General features: G+C 37.4%; 3 protein-coding genes across 4 annotated transcripts; 1 reads left to right on the top strand and 2 right to left on the bottom strand.

Annotated features, from left to right (window-relative positions):
- Positions 1,143 to 4,344, top strand: LOC104725327 (probable D-amino acid oxidase PA4548). Its single transcript, XM_010443965.1, has 9 exons — positions 1,143 to 1,653; positions 1,789 to 1,938; positions 2,334 to 2,548; positions 2,634 to 2,704; positions 2,891 to 3,056; positions 3,265 to 3,436; positions 3,577 to 3,735; positions 3,831 to 3,919; positions 4,000 to 4,344. Exons 1-9 carry the CDS (start codon positions 1,395 to 1,397, stop codon positions 4,093 to 4,095), a joined length of 1,377 nt encoding a protein of 458 aa, XP_010442267.1. The 5' UTR covers positions 1,143 to 1,394; the 3' UTR covers positions 4,096 to 4,344.
- LOC104725326 (glutamate receptor 1.3-like) lies at positions 6,326 to 9,421 on the bottom strand. Its single transcript, XM_010443964.2, has 5 exons — positions 9,112 to 9,421; positions 7,791 to 9,016; positions 7,375 to 7,681; positions 6,916 to 7,289; positions 6,326 to 6,810 (listed from the first exon to the last, which is right to left on the bottom strand). Exons 1-5 carry the CDS (start codon positions 9,419 to 9,421, stop codon positions 6,400 to 6,402), a joined length of 2,628 nt encoding a protein of 875 aa, XP_010442266.1. The 3' UTR covers positions 6,326 to 6,399.
- Positions 11,131 to 14,440, bottom strand: LOC104725325 (glutamate receptor 1.2-like). Of its 2 annotated transcripts, none has more exons than XM_010443961.1 (5): positions 14,147 to 14,440; positions 12,796 to 14,036; positions 12,385 to 12,691; positions 11,917 to 12,290; positions 11,131 to 11,822 (listed from the first exon to the last, which is right to left on the bottom strand). In XM_010443961.1, the coding sequence occupies exons 1-5, from the start codon at positions 14,433 to 14,435 to the stop codon at positions 11,436 to 11,438; spliced, it is 2,598 nt and encodes an 865-aa protein (XP_010442263.1). In that variant the 5' UTR covers positions 14,436 to 14,440; the 3' UTR covers positions 11,131 to 11,435. The 2 variants fall into 2 exon arrangements, with proteins under 2 accessions (XP_010442263.1, XP_010442264.1); XM_010443962.2 differs by having other exon boundaries at positions 12,955 to 14,036.

Below are 14,769 nucleotides of genomic sequence, written 5' to 3'. Positions count from 1 at the left end.
TGTTTACAGGTGTATCCTGGTGCATGGACGGCCATCTTAGTTTCTTTGGACAATGCTGGCATGTGGAACCTTCGAATAGACAATCTCGCCTCATGGTATCTGGGCCAAGAAGTATACTTGAGTGTTGTTAATCCAGAGGTTGACATGGACTCATCTGAGAATTCCGTTCCTGGAAACTCCATATACTGTGGTCGGCTCTCACCATTACAAAAGTAAGATTTGCAGATGCTCTCATATTCTATTCAAAAGTTAAATCTAGAAAAGAATGTTCCAGAGATAAGATAGAAAGAGTATCATTTTTTTTCTTTCTCTTTCCTGCTTTTGCTGGTCCTAAATTCCAAATTTGATCAAGAGAGAGGTTGGAGAATCTGGAAGTACCTATTATGTAGCAAAAGTAACTTAAATAACCTGGTTCGTATAGACTTTTCTGGGTTATATAGACAGGATATACCTTTTAGGTTGGCCTTCTCAGTTATTTCTTTTCTGAAACATGCTAGTTCATCAGTTCAACATATCTGCTGTATGCAAAATGACCAGATTCTTGTTGTTTTGTTTGCTTTTTCAGTTTCATTGGTCACATGTAGTTAATAGAGATAAACTTGTTGCATTGACATGTGTCTTGGTTTTTCTGCAGAGATCAAGCACAAAGGGTAAAGTTTTCGGGATCACCACGATCCATCTTTGTGACAAGCAGAGCGTTTCTCCTCGCCCTTTTTGCAATCTTAGTCAGTAGTTTAGCAAGATGACGATTCTCAGCTTCTCTGGCCTGATAGCAAACCTGCAACTGCAACGCCACTCCCGTCATTTTAGAAGTTCGTAGCGTTGGTGTAACAGTAGAAGCTTGAAGATCACAGATGCTGTGTTTCTTGTTTATGCGTAGAGTTTATTCAGCCAATCAATATAATGTTATGCCGTAAGGCTTGCATTGAAATAGAACATTATTATTAGATGAAGTTAGTGAGAACACTACATCATGTTTCTAATACTAAGAAGATTCTTGATAATACCGCAAAGTGTTTCGATAAGGACATCTCTGGAAAATGAGAATGGTAATGCTCAGACCTGAGTCTTGTTTGTAAGCTTCTCGCTAGGCTATAGGCAATTAGGCATATGTAGAAACTGGAAACTGATCGGATATACATGGATATAATGGATCCGTGTCTAAGGAGCTTGAATCCATGTTCCAACATGGAACATTAACTCATTTACTCTCATATTACAAGAAGATGATTCTCAGGTGGAAATGTGAAGAAGCGCTAATCGCACATAAATAGAACTAAAAAGTGTCTACTTCGCTAATTTAAGAGTTTATAGGATACAAAAGTCTTATTCCGGTTCTAATTTTGACGTTGACTTATGAAAGTTCAAACCTTTACGATACCAAAAGCTCTCCAATGGTTTCCATTTTCCTTCAATCACCCACCTTTTTAACACCCAAGGACTACCCATTTTCATCTCCGAGCTCTACTCGGAGGACCCGACATGGAGCTTTACCATTACTTCGTGTCACAGCTTCTCGCAGCTCCTACGATGTAGTTGTTGTTGGTGGTGGGATCATCGGACTGACCATTGCCCGTCAATTCCTTACCGGGTCGGATCTATCCGTTGCCGTTGTTGATAAAGCTGTCCCTTGCTCTGGCGCCACTGGTGCCGGTAATCTTTATTGTTCCTTTCTCTTACAAAATTGGATCTCACATCACATTACCCTCATGGATTATGTAAATAAAGTTGGACTCTCGGAGTGAATAGAGTTGACTTAACTTGAAATTTGTGGTTTTGGGATTTCAGGGCAGGGGTATATATGGATGACACACAAGAAACCAGGCAGTGATGTATGGGACTTGACCTTGAGGAGTCATCAACTTTGGCACAATCTTGCAGAGAGCTTAAACAATGAAGGTCTTGATCCTGAAGAGTTGCTTGGCTGGAAAAAGACAGGTTTTTTTTCTGACTACTCACTTCACTTTTGTTTAGAATTTGGAGCTCTTTAATCAATATCGGATGACCTTGGCTTGATTCTTATAAAGTTCTTCACTTTAGCCAATTGGGTCCTATACACCGTTAGTTAGGTACTTTTGTCAATGTTATTTTCATCTTGTTCAACGAAATAGGATTGTCTTGTAGATGATATAGTTCAGTGTATTATGCATTTGGAGCTCTTTCAGCGACTTTGTTTATCTGATGATCGATCTTGTGTTAATTCCTATAAAGTGTCTCACTTTAGTTAATTGGGTTCTATACACCAATGTTAGGCAATGTTATTTTCATATTGTTCCTCGAAATGGCGAATTTCTTTTAGATGATATAGTTCTGTGTATTGTTGTTATCTGCAGGAAGTTTACTTATTGGAAGGACATCTGAGGAATGTGTTGCTCTGAAGCAAAAGGTTCATGAGCTATCTGAAGCTGGGTTGAGAACTGAATATTTGTCTAGTGCTGATTTGTTTCTCAAAGAGCCTTCGGTTCTTGTGGACGATGATTCCGGGGCTGCATTTCTTCCCGATGATTCGCAGTTAGATGCTCATCGTGCGGTTGCGTATATCGAGAAGGTTGCTAGATATTTGTGGATAGTTGAATGTCTCCTCTGACTCTTTGCTTTGTGGTTAACTTAGTTTTCTTCTTTGAGTTATTCAGGGAAACAGAGAGTTTGCAACAGAAGGAAGATATGCCGAGTTCTATCACGAACCTGTTACAGGTTTAATAAGGTTGCTAATCTTTGTTTAGCTGAATTGGAACTCTTCTGAAACAGAAATAAAATTGCTTTCTGTAATCTAGGGATCAATTGAGTCGTAAATATTCATAACTGTATACGATAATTGTGTCTAGTTTGCCGTCACAATATCCTAATTTTGGTTCCTTAAGAGGCTGTGTTAATAGTATATTCGATTCAGGTCTGATGGGCATAGCACGGAGGTTGTAGGTGTTCAGACTTCTAAACGCAACTTGTATGGTAAGAAGGCTACTATAGTAGCTGCTGGTTGCTGGAGTGGATCTCTCATGCATGAACTGCTTAAAGACTGCAACATTTCGCTTGACGTTCCTGTGAAGCCAAGAAAGGTTTGAACTCTTGTCTTATTGCTCATTCTTCCCTTTCATTTACCCCCGTTATCAAAATCTCTGCCAGCACAAAATGTATTATCGACATCAACAGGTTTAGAAATTCTGGAAAGCTGAGTTCTTGGGAATAGTATTGTTTACAAGAAAACAAGTATATTTTTGTTTGGAGTTAGACTGCTTTGGAATTATCCAACTTATTTCTTTGCAGGGGCATCTACTTGTGGTAGAGAACTTTGATTCGTTCCATATAAATCATGGTATAATGGAGGCTGGTTATGCGAATCATCAAAGTGCTTCAACTTCAGGATTGGATGTCGATGAACGAATGCTATCTATCTCCATGACAGCCACAATGGATACAACAGGAAACCTTGTTCTTGGTAATTTCAATTTCATGAGTCTGTGTTCACCTCTTGCCTCTTGAACTCCTGAACCAGTAAAATATCCATGTTCTTCTTATTTTTTTATGCTAAAAATGTTTACCAGTCACACATGATATACATACATCTCTAAATATCAGGGAGCAGCCGTGAATTTGTTGGGTTTGACACTGAAGCTGATGAGTTTATCGTCCGCTGCATATGGGAGCGTGCAGCAGAATTCTTTCCCAAGTTACGAGATATTTCCCTTGAAGATTTCATCCGTAACAGGAAAGTGAGAGTCGGGTTGCGCCCTTACAGTAAGTCTCTTGCTTCTAATGCTTCAAAAATACTTGAAACCGGTGTTTGGAATGATCACAAAACCTGAACGTACGTGTCTTTGAACTGATGATAGTGCCTGATGGGAAGCCAGTGATTGGATCCGTGCCTGGATTACAAAACCTGTACTTGGCAGCTGGTCATGAAGGAGGAGGACTTTCCATGGTAAGTAAAGATTCATACTAATGCTCTAAAACCTTTCTCAAGAACATGATCACAATTCCTGGTTTCTTGAAATCGTTTAGGCTCTAGGAACAGCGGAAATGGTATCGGACATGGTACTGGGGAAACCGTCACAGGTAGCTAGTTCACCGTTTGGGGTTGAAGGACGTTGTTGCTGAGGAAATAGACGCAGTTCAGTTAAGGGACTGAATCTTCTTAAGCATTGTTGTTGCTGAATGGTCTCTCAAAGGGAGTGGTGTCTAAATGTTTTTTGCAGTAGTGTTTGTCTCAGGCATTCTTGTCTATGCATGGTCTTGTATCGTTTCGTTTTCTATGTTTGTTTATAATTTTGCGTTTGGAGTTTCACTAGACGATGATGAGGATTTATAACCACCGATTTATAAGCAATTTATTTTTTTCTGTGTGTTCATAAGTTGATAATAGATTTAAAATTCATCTACAGCGAAACCTAAAAAGAAATTGAAGGATGATCACAAGTTCATAACATAAGTGTGTTAGTGCTTTGGTTTTTAATATTTCATACAACATAATTCATAAGACATAACTGTATTTGAAAGCCTTGGGTAGTATGATATTATCTCATTTGTAGTGTCAATCATCTCTCCCAAACTATTGGTTCACGAACGTGAGACCTTGAGTCCTCCCATTTTTTGTTTGACGATTGACAATCATGGTAGTTCGGATTATTATATTTAGTTACAAGATGCACTTGGAATGGGCATACGACTAGTATTTAGTTACAACTTACGTAGTATCAACCTATATAAACCACATTGTCCAATTCATATACATAAGCAGGGTTATTTAAAGACTAGGAATTTATATAACTTGCAGAAACAACAGTTTTAGTGGAGCAATCATAAGCTAAGTTTTTTAAGAAATCCTCACCAAAGTCTAATGCATCATCTTTTTCTTTATGGCTTTGTATTATTAGTTAAAAGGGTAATATACTGAGTTTAGATTGTAATTTAGTGTGTTTGTTCAAAAAAAATTTTTTTTTGTAAATTTGGTATGATATCAAATTTATGGTGCGACTCATAAGAAACAGTTCAATCACCTATATTTAACTTATTAGTCCACAAGACTGTAGGTTAAGACCAATTTAGATAGGATCCTCTTGATTCAATCTTCATAAAGATTTTTAATCACTTAGTTTTGATTCAAGTTTCTAGAACATTTACAAGGGCGGGCCAGAGCTTGAGCTAGTTTATAGATCGATCATGTGCGAGAAAGGCCAAATCAGTTAACACATCTCAGTATCGCATATACAAATCTAAACGTTACAAATTACAGGCAAAAGGTTATTTCTTAATCCGCATTCAATCATCTCCCACCCACTGCTTAGTTGGTTCCTTATTTTTGGTCTTCCTATTACAAGAAAAGACCAAACTCAGCTTAGTCATGTCGGGTCAAAAACTTAAAAACCGTAGTCTGTTAAAACTTAATCTGAATCAACTATCGTCTTTGGTCGGGCCTATATCCCACAAAACAGATACCATTAGTCCAGCTGAGTCATATACATCGATTCAAAACACTGACTAGCTCATACAGAGTGATTATGTATCAAGATATTGTAAACCAACCATGTGCCCATGTAAGGATCATGGAAAATAAAATCCTGAGGACTGAGTTAAATTGGAATACAGATCAATCTAGCAAACGAAGAAATTGCACCAAAACATGGAATTAAAGGTCTTGGGACAGAGTGCGTTTGCTTCTCAAAAACAATTATCACATAAAATTAGAGAAAAGAGGGATTGTGCCAGTAGATTAAGGGCCTAGATAATCATGATTTATTATCAGATCCAGGCGAGTGATACTGACTAAATTCCTATTTCGCAAGTTATGATTTTCATAAAATTGATTGGATTGTGATAACCTTAACCCAATCAAAGAAGCTGAGACTTGCTTTTTTAAACCAAAAAAACAAAAAAACCATCTACACAAAAAATAGAACAAAGAAGTAATCTACGAACAGAGAGAGCTGCCAAAATTTTGAACGATTAACTTAAGCCTATAGAGAGAGAGAGAGATGCGAGAGGCGTTGTTCTTGAAGAGAAAGAACAGAGTTTATATATAGTATGAGATTAGAGAGGTGGAAGATTAGGGTTTGTCTGGCTAATGGACTCAATGATTTATATCAGCCCAGCCCAATAAAAGCCCAATTTATACACTCAACAGGTATTTTTGGTATTTCAGACTCGGTTAATTTCTGATTTAGGGTTTTCAGATTTCTTGGTTAGTAATTAATGTCTATAAATTCTGGTTTACATCGGACTTATGATATTTCTTTCTTTGTGTAACGAACCAACATTGTAAAATGGTTTTTGAATCTGATTACATCACAAATATATATACAAAGGGTCTAATTAACATCATTTTATACTTTTTTTTTTTTTTGTGTTTCGTACGTAAGGAGTTTACAAGTAAAGGATTGGTAATGGTTTAACCTTTCTTGTGCTCTATCCTAATTCAGAATTCCTATTATTGTCTGTTACGTGTTGAGCCATTTGAACCGCATTTTCGCCAATGCGGTCATCGAGAGGACTAGGATGGATACTTCTTGTGAAGTGTATCCTGAAATTGATAATTTGTCGCCAGAGGAATAGTTTAACCGAATTCACAAGAACTTCCCTTTTGTCACGTAGCCAAAGAACGACAAGTGCAGCAAGAGCGAAAGCGAATGAAACTCCTGTGATCATAAACAAACCGCGGAATCGGTAAAGGGTTATAGGATTTGATGTATCATCGCTTGTGTATGGAAGTTGATTATCAAACCATGTTTTCTCCATCTCGTTTAGCTTCTCGCTCGTCCTTAGCTTTATTATTTCTCGAGACACATTAGGCACCAACTCAAAGCCCTTTTGAAACATCTGAACACATGGATTTAACAAACCCAAAAATTTGTTTTCGTTAGCAGCCAAAAGTAAATAAAGAGTAAAGAAGCTTATGAATATGAAGAAGAAGGATATACATACAAAGCCGAAACCGTTGGTGGTAGATTGTGTCTTGACCATGAGAAAAAGTGTCGGATTCTCGCCAAGGAGAACTTTGAGGTATGGCAACTCATCAACAACGAACGAGACAGTTCTGTTTAACAATGCTTGAGCATAATCTGCAGCACTATTGAGACCAAGGGATCTCATCGCTCGGAGGCTGGAACTGGTTAGTGCCACATTTGCTATGAGAGAGCCTGAGAGGTGACCCACATAGTCTTCATTAGAGTTAAATCGTATCTGTTGCACTGTCATCATTGATGTAAGCGTTGCAGTGTAACTTGCAGTCAATATGAGCACTGCAAATACCCAAACTGTAACTACAAATCTTGATAAGTTGTGTTTTAGTCTCTCCCCTGTATAACGCATAATAAACATCAAAATGTGGAAACTAAGATTAGCTTATATAAATGTGAAAAAGTGGGTACTAGCTTAGCTTACTGTGTGCATACACAAGAGTGGAGAAGCCAAACCAAAGAGCAACTCCAATCTGTTTTGACCAAGATCCTTGGAACTCCTTGTTCTCAGATCTTTCTATTAACCAAACTATAATGCCGGTCAAGACAAAGAAAGCTGCACTTGTTATCCATAGGTCTGGTGTCAAAGGTTGTAAGAACACCCACATACTCCTCTCCTTTGGTGCTACAATACCAAGACCCATTTCTGTGAATGGCAACGTAAAATCAACATACATAGATCTGTTCGAAGTGATTGTAATATCTCCCACTGCCGCATCATATTTGTCTTTCTGTGGGATGCAACACAACATTTTCATGGAACTCGATTATGTCTCCACACACTCTACATTGACCAAATAAAATATTTTTAAAAATAGTAAACATAGACATGGTTAGTACCTGGCTATGAAGTGCATAGGCAAGATTGTCGTAGTTACTTCCATTAAGCCAAGGTATGTACTCTATTTCATAGTTGAAAGGACTAATCGAAGCTCTAAATACTTCTATACAGAACCCTTCAACAATTAATTCATTGGTTACTGGATCAGTCTCCACTTTCATCAGTCTTGGAAATCTATTGCTAGATGTAACCAACACCCTCAGCTTTTTACGATCGCTATCTCTTAGACTATTCCCGTTCGGAGTTTGAGCAGACCCACCAGGCCAAATTATTGTCTCTAGCTTGTTATGAGTAGAAGATAAATGTCTTCTATTGCTAAAACTACCGTTAGAATTCCAGAACCCTATCCTTCTCTCACCTGATCCTATCATATTCACAATCTCAAACTTATCTGACAACAACTTCTTATCATTCAATTGAAAGTCACCACTAAAACCCTTAAACCTAGTCTCTGTGATTGCTTCAAGGAGAGTTGCTGACACATTTGACGTCCTTGTTACTTCCGCTGCACTCGCCAGAGCCCAAGCTATATCGTGAGCCCATACGCCTGAGATACTCAACCGAGTGATGTCCGCTTCTTCAACAGGCAGTGAGTTTTTCAATCTCATAGTGAAATTTTGAAGCTCTTTTGTCATTGGGATGTAAGATTTGAATCCAACCACACCTTCCATTGCCTCTGCAAAATCATCAATGGACTCATGGAAACTGTTCATGCTTTTTGCAGTGAGTATCCAAGCAAACCCATCACCCATCAACCCTAGTCTCGCAGCACATGGGAAGAGATGAGTTGCAATAACTTCAGACAAGTGAACAGCAAAGACAGTTGTTCCCAAGTCCTTCAGCTTCTGTAACCTATCCATCACAAAATCCTCACTTGAGGAGACAGTAAAACCAACCTTGGACTGTACACGAACGTTGTTCTCATGAAAATGCTCCACCATAAGTTGCATAGTCTCTCTCCAATCATCGTGATCTTCATAAACAAGAGCAACACTGTTCCAATCAAACCCATTGATAAAAGATGTAATCCCCTTTGCCTCAGAGGCAGAATCATGTGTGGCTTGGATCAAGTGACTGTATTTGCTCAATGACAATGAAACCGGAGAGTTAAGTGAAACCACAGGAACCCTAGCTTTCTCTCCAAGTTCCCCTAAAAGCTTAGCTTCTAGCAACGAGTTCCCGCCAATTATCGCTTCTACTCCTTCAATTTTTAGCAGATCTACAGCTGTTTAATTCACAAAATATTAAAATAAAACCAAGAGTATGAGCGTGAATGAAGACAAAGAAGAAGAGGCTTTATGTAGAGAAGAAGTGTGTTACCAGAAGCAAGAGCAAGAAGAGGCTCTCCATGAGAGTTTCTGAATGAAAGAGAGATTCTTGTGTTGTAACCATTGTGAATAGCGTAGAAATCGGAAAGCGCCAAGAGAACAGAGCTTTTCACTATCTTGCCTTCCACGGAACCCAAATCCAAAACCAACCCGACCCGGACTGGAACCTGTTCATGCCCCGACCTGAAACGTCCATCAACCTCGTCGTTTTGAGTTGAAGCGAAAGAGCCGGAGATGAAGAAGAGAAGCAAAACAAGAAGAAACGATAGCAAGATTGGTTTTTGAATACAAAATTTCTCCATTAAAAAAATCTACAGAGAAAAGAGAAAGCCCCACGTTTGTTGCTTTACTCTTTATTATTATTATATAACACATGCCGTGTTTTGTTTTTTCTCTGTCTTGTCTTACATAAAATGTAATGTATACATACAAAAGAAGAAAAATTCAAAGTTTAAGATGATGACTTTTTTATATGATTGTTAAGAGGATGACATTAGTCAACGAAAAATTTGGTGTGGGCTACCGAGGTTGGCTACTCTTTTGTTTTTCAGGTCACTAATGTAGGAGAATCTGACTCAATTTATAATGTTTGGTGACGATAGTAAAAATAGGATTGTAGAGGATAAAATTTGTCAACGGACCAATTCTAGTTTAAAAGACCAAAGAGGAAACACCGTTATCCTAAGAACCAAAGTTCAAGAAACCCCTAGGCGTTGTGGTGATCCAACGCCTAGCGCCTAGAAGGCCTACTCGGAATCTAGACGGTTTTAGGCGGTTTAGGCGTTTACACTATAAACTAATGTATATATATAATATTATATACATAATTATACGAAATATGTATAAGAATAATAAAAATATTAAATAAACAAAAATAGATAAAAACATTTTTCAATTCATTTTAAATAACATATTAAACATTTATAATTAGTTTATAGAAATAAACCTTATAAATTTTAACTTTGTGCAATTAAAATTATAAAAATACACTAAAATGATGATACTACAATTTTAGGCGGTCAAAGCGGTCGTGTAGGCGGTTCTATAGCACCTAGCACCTAGACAGGGCGGATGCGGACGCCTAAAGAATTATATCATCTAACTTACCATATTAATTTCCTTTATTAAATTATTCATCAAATAATTTTTTTGATATCTAACTTAACATATTAATTTGTTAATTATCATTATATTTCACCTCTCATTTTTATATATGAGTCTATTTTGTGAAACAAATAAATTATCATATTATTTATTATAGTTAAAAATAGTTTTATTTCTAGATATATCATAAGTTAAATTATCATATTATTCAAGCTTTAGTAATATTATTCTTTAGAATTAATATCTATTGAATAAAAAAATTTACTGAGTAACATGTCAAAATTAGAATATTTAAATTCAAATTTACAAAATTATGTCTTATAATGACATTCAAATCATGATGTAGAATATACATTGTTGAAATAACTTCACGTATATAACCTAATACAACATATTAAAATTTTATTTTAAAATATAAAATATACAAAATTTTGTAAAAAATGAAATTTAATTTAACCAGTGTTATAGCACGGATACTTATCTAGAATCATTAACAATATAAAACTTACAAAATAAGTGTCTTTTTCAAGACATCATCTTTAGCATATGATTTTATTGCATAATGTTTTATTTAAAAAAACTTTTAATAACAATCACATAAATTATATTTTATATAAAAAGGGTCTTAAATCTAGTATAATATAAAATACAAAAAGTTATAGAGATGTAGAATATTGGATCAAGTGATCCTGGGACCCTCATTTTAAAAATGGAACACTTACTGAAAATCCCCTAAGGATTAAACGTTTAATTTGTTTCACAACATGTTTTTTTTATATATGTGAATGTCAATTTACATTGCATAAGTGCTTTCAATATATTTACATTGCATAATAAGTGCTTTCAATATTACCTAAAAATGGATTATAGCGGATATCTCATTTTGAAAGCACTGTCCAGAAATTAATCAGTGGGAGGTATATCTTGCTACCAAAAACTCATAAAGTGGTTCTGAATGGTCACACTACAATTTACAAATTGATCACAATCATTTATACTTTCAGACGTAAGCCAGTTTGGATCAAGAACTAATGGAACATTGAAGATGGGCAAGGTTGTTCTGAGAGGCTCCAAGGTCAGAGTTAGTGTCAGAGTCAAAGACGTACCCGTACCACATCGCAACAATTGTGTAAGCTATAGGGTCATGCAAAAGAACAGGAACATCCACTTCACTTGTAGTAGATGGACCTTTTGCTCTATGTTAATCAGTACTTACGGTCTGTTACGTTGAGCCATTTGAACCGCATTTTCGCCAATGGGGTCATCGAGGGGGCTAGGATGGATAGTTCTTGTGAAGTGAATCATGAAATGTCTAAGTCGTCGTGAGAGGAATATATTGGCCGAGTTCACAAGAATTTCCCATCTTTCTTGGAGCCAGAGAATGAGAAGTACTGCAAGGGCAATAGCGAATGAAACTCCGGTGATCATAAACAAACCGCGGAATCTATAAAGGGTTATAGGATTTGATGTATCATCGGTTGTGTATGGAAGTTGTTTATCAAACCATCTTCTCTCCATCTCGTTTAGCCTCTCGCTTGTCCTTAGCTTTGCGATCTCCCGGGACACAGTATGCACCATCTCTGAGCCTTTCTGGAACATCTGAAACGTGGTTTAACAAACAAAACATTTATTATCCGCAAGTAACAAGAAGATGAAGAGTAAAGAGACAGATAATGCAGAATATGACACATACAAAGCCAAAACCATTGGTGGTAGATTGTGTCTTCAACATGAGAAAATGTGCAGGATACTCGCCAAGGACGACTTTGAGGTATGGCAACTCGCTGACAATATATGAGACAGTTTTGTTCAACAAGGCTTGTGCATAATCTTCTGAAGTATTGAGACCCAATAATCTCATTGCTCGGAGGCTGGAATTGGTGAGGGCCGCATTTGCGATGTGGGAACCCGAGAGGTGACCCACATAGTCTTCATTGGAGTTGAATCGTATCTGTTGCACCGTCATCATTGATGTCAATGTTGCAGTGTAACTTGTAACCAATATGAGCACTGCAAATACCCAAACTGTAACTACAAATCTTGACAAGTTGTGTTTTAGCTTCTCCCCTGTCACACATAGTAAGCAGCAAAAAATAAGCATCTCTTTCAATCTTTTCTGACCAAGATTGGCATATACAAATGTGAAATGGTGATAACTTACTATGAGCATAAACAAGGGTAGAGAATCCAAACCAAAGCACAACTCCAATTTGTTGTGGCCAAGATCCTTGGAACTCAGGGTTCTCAGGTCTTTCTATCAACCAAACTATAATACCCGTCAAGACAAAGAAAGCTGCACTTGTTATCCAAAGGTCCGGTGTTAGAGGTTCAAAGAACACCCACATACTTCTCTCCTTTGCTGCTACAATTCCAAGACCCATTTCAGTAAATGGCAACGTAAAATCAACATACGTCGATCTATTAGAAGTGATTGTAATGTCTCCCACGGCCGCATCATATTTGTCTTTCTAAGGGATGCAACACAAAATTTCAATGGAAGTGATTCAGTTTCCACACACTCTACATAGATGAAAAAGTATTTGTAATCGTAAAATCGAGCCATGGCTAGTACCTGGCTATGAAGTGCATATGCAAGATTGTCATAGTTACTTCCATTGCGCCAACGTATGTACTCCACTTCATAGTTGAAAGGTGCAATGGAAGCCTGAAAGACGTCTATACAGAACCCTTCGACATTTGTTATCTCATGTGTCACTGGATCAGTATCTACCTTCATCAGTCTTGGGAATCTATTGCTAGATGTAACAAGAACCCTCAGCTTTTTTCTATCGCTCTCTCTTCGAATACTACCTTTTGGACTTTGAGCCGACCCACCCGGCCAAATTATGGTCTCCAGCTTGTCATGAGTAGAAGATAAATGTCTTCTATTGCTGAAACTACCATTAGAATTCCAGAATCCTATCCTTCTCTCACCTGATCCTATCATATTCACAATCTCAAACTTGTCTGACAACAACATCTTATCATTCAATTGGAAATCACCACTCAAACCCTTAATCCTACTCTCTGTGATTGCCTCAAGGAAAGTTGATGATATATTTGGCATCCTTGTAACTTCAGCTGCACTCGCCAGAGCCCAAGCGATATCGTGAGCCCATACGCCAGAGATACTCAACCGAGTAGTCTCACCCTCAATAACTTCTTCAACAGGGAGTGATCTCCTCCATCTCAAAGTGAAGTTGTGAAGCTCTTTTGACATTGGTATATAAGACTTGAAACCAACCACACCTTCCATTGCCTCCTTTGAGAAATCATCAACGGACTCATGTAAACTGCTCATGCTTCTGGCAGTTAGAATCCAAGCAAACCCGTCACCCATCATCCCTAATTTCTCAACACATGGGAAAAGACGAGTTGCAATAACTTCAGACAAATGAACAACAAAGACAGTAGTTCCCAAGTCCTTCAGCTTCTGTAACCGATCCATCAAAGAATCCTCTCTTGAAGAGACAGTGAAACCAATCTTGGACTGTATACGAATGTTGTTCTCATGGAAATGGTCCACCATGGGTTGCATACTGTCTCTCCAATCATCATGATCTTCATAAACAACAGCAACACTGTTCCAATTAAACCCATCGATGAAAGCTGTGATTCCCTTAGCCTCCGTGGCAGAATCATGTGTGACTTGGATCAAGTAACTGTAATTGCTCAATGACAATGACATGGGAGAGTTAAGCGATACCACAGGAACCCTAGCTTTCTCTCCAAGTTCCGCCATAAGCTTTGCTTCTAGCAACGAGTTCCCGCCAATTATAGCTTCCACTCCTTGTGTTTCCAGCAACTCTACAACTGTTTCATTAACGAAGATTGTGAGTGTATATATGAATAATCGCAAAAACAAAAATGGAAACAGAGAAGGTGATTTGTGTTGAGAGGTTGAAGGTTAATGGAGTATGTACCAGAAGCAAGACCAAGGAGAGGCTCTCCATGAGAATCTCTGACTGAGAGAGAGACTCTTGTTTTGTAATCATTGTGAATAGCGTAGAAATCAGAAAGCGCCATGGAAACAGAGCTTCTCACTATCTTCCCTTCCACGGAACCCAAATCCAAAACCAACCCGATGGGGACCCGAACCCATTTATCATCATCGTCGTTTTGATTCCAAGTAAAACAGTTGGGAATGAAGAAAAACAGAAGAAGAAGAAACGAGAGCAAAACAGAGTTTTTAATACAACAAAATCTCTCCATTATTAAACCTTCCAACTACAGAGGAGGAGGAAGAAGAAACCACACGTTTTCTGCTTTACACATTATAATTTTTTTTTTCAATCTATATAACTGATTTTAAGCTTTTAGCCAACCCATGTCCCATCCTGTGTTTTACATTTTCTCTATTCTATTAAAATATAAATAAAAAAATCGCATGTTAGAAGAAGAAAAGTTCAAAGTTAACGAATTTGTTGGAGGATGACAATAGTCAACGGATTACAATTAAAAAAATAAAAAGAGAAATTTCGTAGTACTAAAGTTTTGTACTCTTTCGTATCTTAAGTCATTATTTTAGGATAAATCCGACTATAAT

The sequence above is a fragment of the Camelina sativa genome, chromosome 11, assembly GCF_000633955.1.
Source record: "Camelina sativa cultivar DH55 chromosome 11, Cs, whole genome shotgun sequence".
In the NCBI taxonomy this organism is placed as follows: Eukaryota; Viridiplantae; Streptophyta; class Magnoliopsida; order Brassicales; family Brassicaceae; genus Camelina; species Camelina sativa.
Note: the sequence above shows the minus strand (reverse complement) of the source record. Positions and strands in the feature narration are given on the sequence as shown.

What these genes read in the sequence shown, in the direction of transcription:
- LOC104725327 (XM_010443965.1), top strand. Translation starts at nt 1,395, where the DNA reads ATGGTTTCCATTTTCCTTCAATCACCCACCTTTTTAACACCCAAGGAC. An exon ending in AACAGGAAACCTTGTTCTTG is followed by an intron (nt 3,437 to 3,576) that starts GTAATTTCAATT and finishes TCTAAATATCAG; the next exon opens with GGAGCAGCCGTGAATTTGTT. An exon ending in AAGGAGGAGGACTTTCCATG is followed by an intron (nt 3,920 to 3,999) that starts GTAAGTAAAGAT and finishes GAAATCGTTTAG; the next exon opens with GCTCTAGGAACAGCGGAAAT.
- LOC104725326 (XM_010443964.2), bottom strand. Translation starts at nt 9,421, where the DNA reads ATGGAGAAATTTTGTATTCAAAAACCAATCTTGCTATCGTTTCTTCTT. An exon ending in TCTTCTTGCTCTTGCTTCTG is followed by an intron (nt 9,017 to 9,111) that starts GTAACACACTTC and finishes TGAATTAAACAG; the next exon opens with CTGTAGATCTGCTAAAAATT. An exon ending in CCACCAACGGTTTCGGCTTT is followed by an intron (nt 6,811 to 6,915) that starts GTATGTATATCC and finishes CCATGTGTTCAG; the next exon opens with ATGTTTCAAAAGGGCTTTGA.
- LOC104725325 (XM_010443961.1), bottom strand. Translation starts at nt 14,435, where the DNA reads ATGGAGAGATTTTGTTGTATTAAAAACTCTGTTTTGCTCTCGTTTCTT. An exon ending in CATATGCACTTCATAGCCAG is followed by an intron (nt 12,692 to 12,795) that starts GTACTAGCCATG and finishes TGCATCCCTTAG; the next exon opens with AAAGACAAATATGATGCGGC. An exon ending in CCACCAATGGTTTTGGCTTT is followed by an intron (nt 11,823 to 11,916) that starts GTATGTGTCATA and finishes ACCACGTTTCAG; the next exon opens with ATGTTCCAGAAAGGCTCAGA.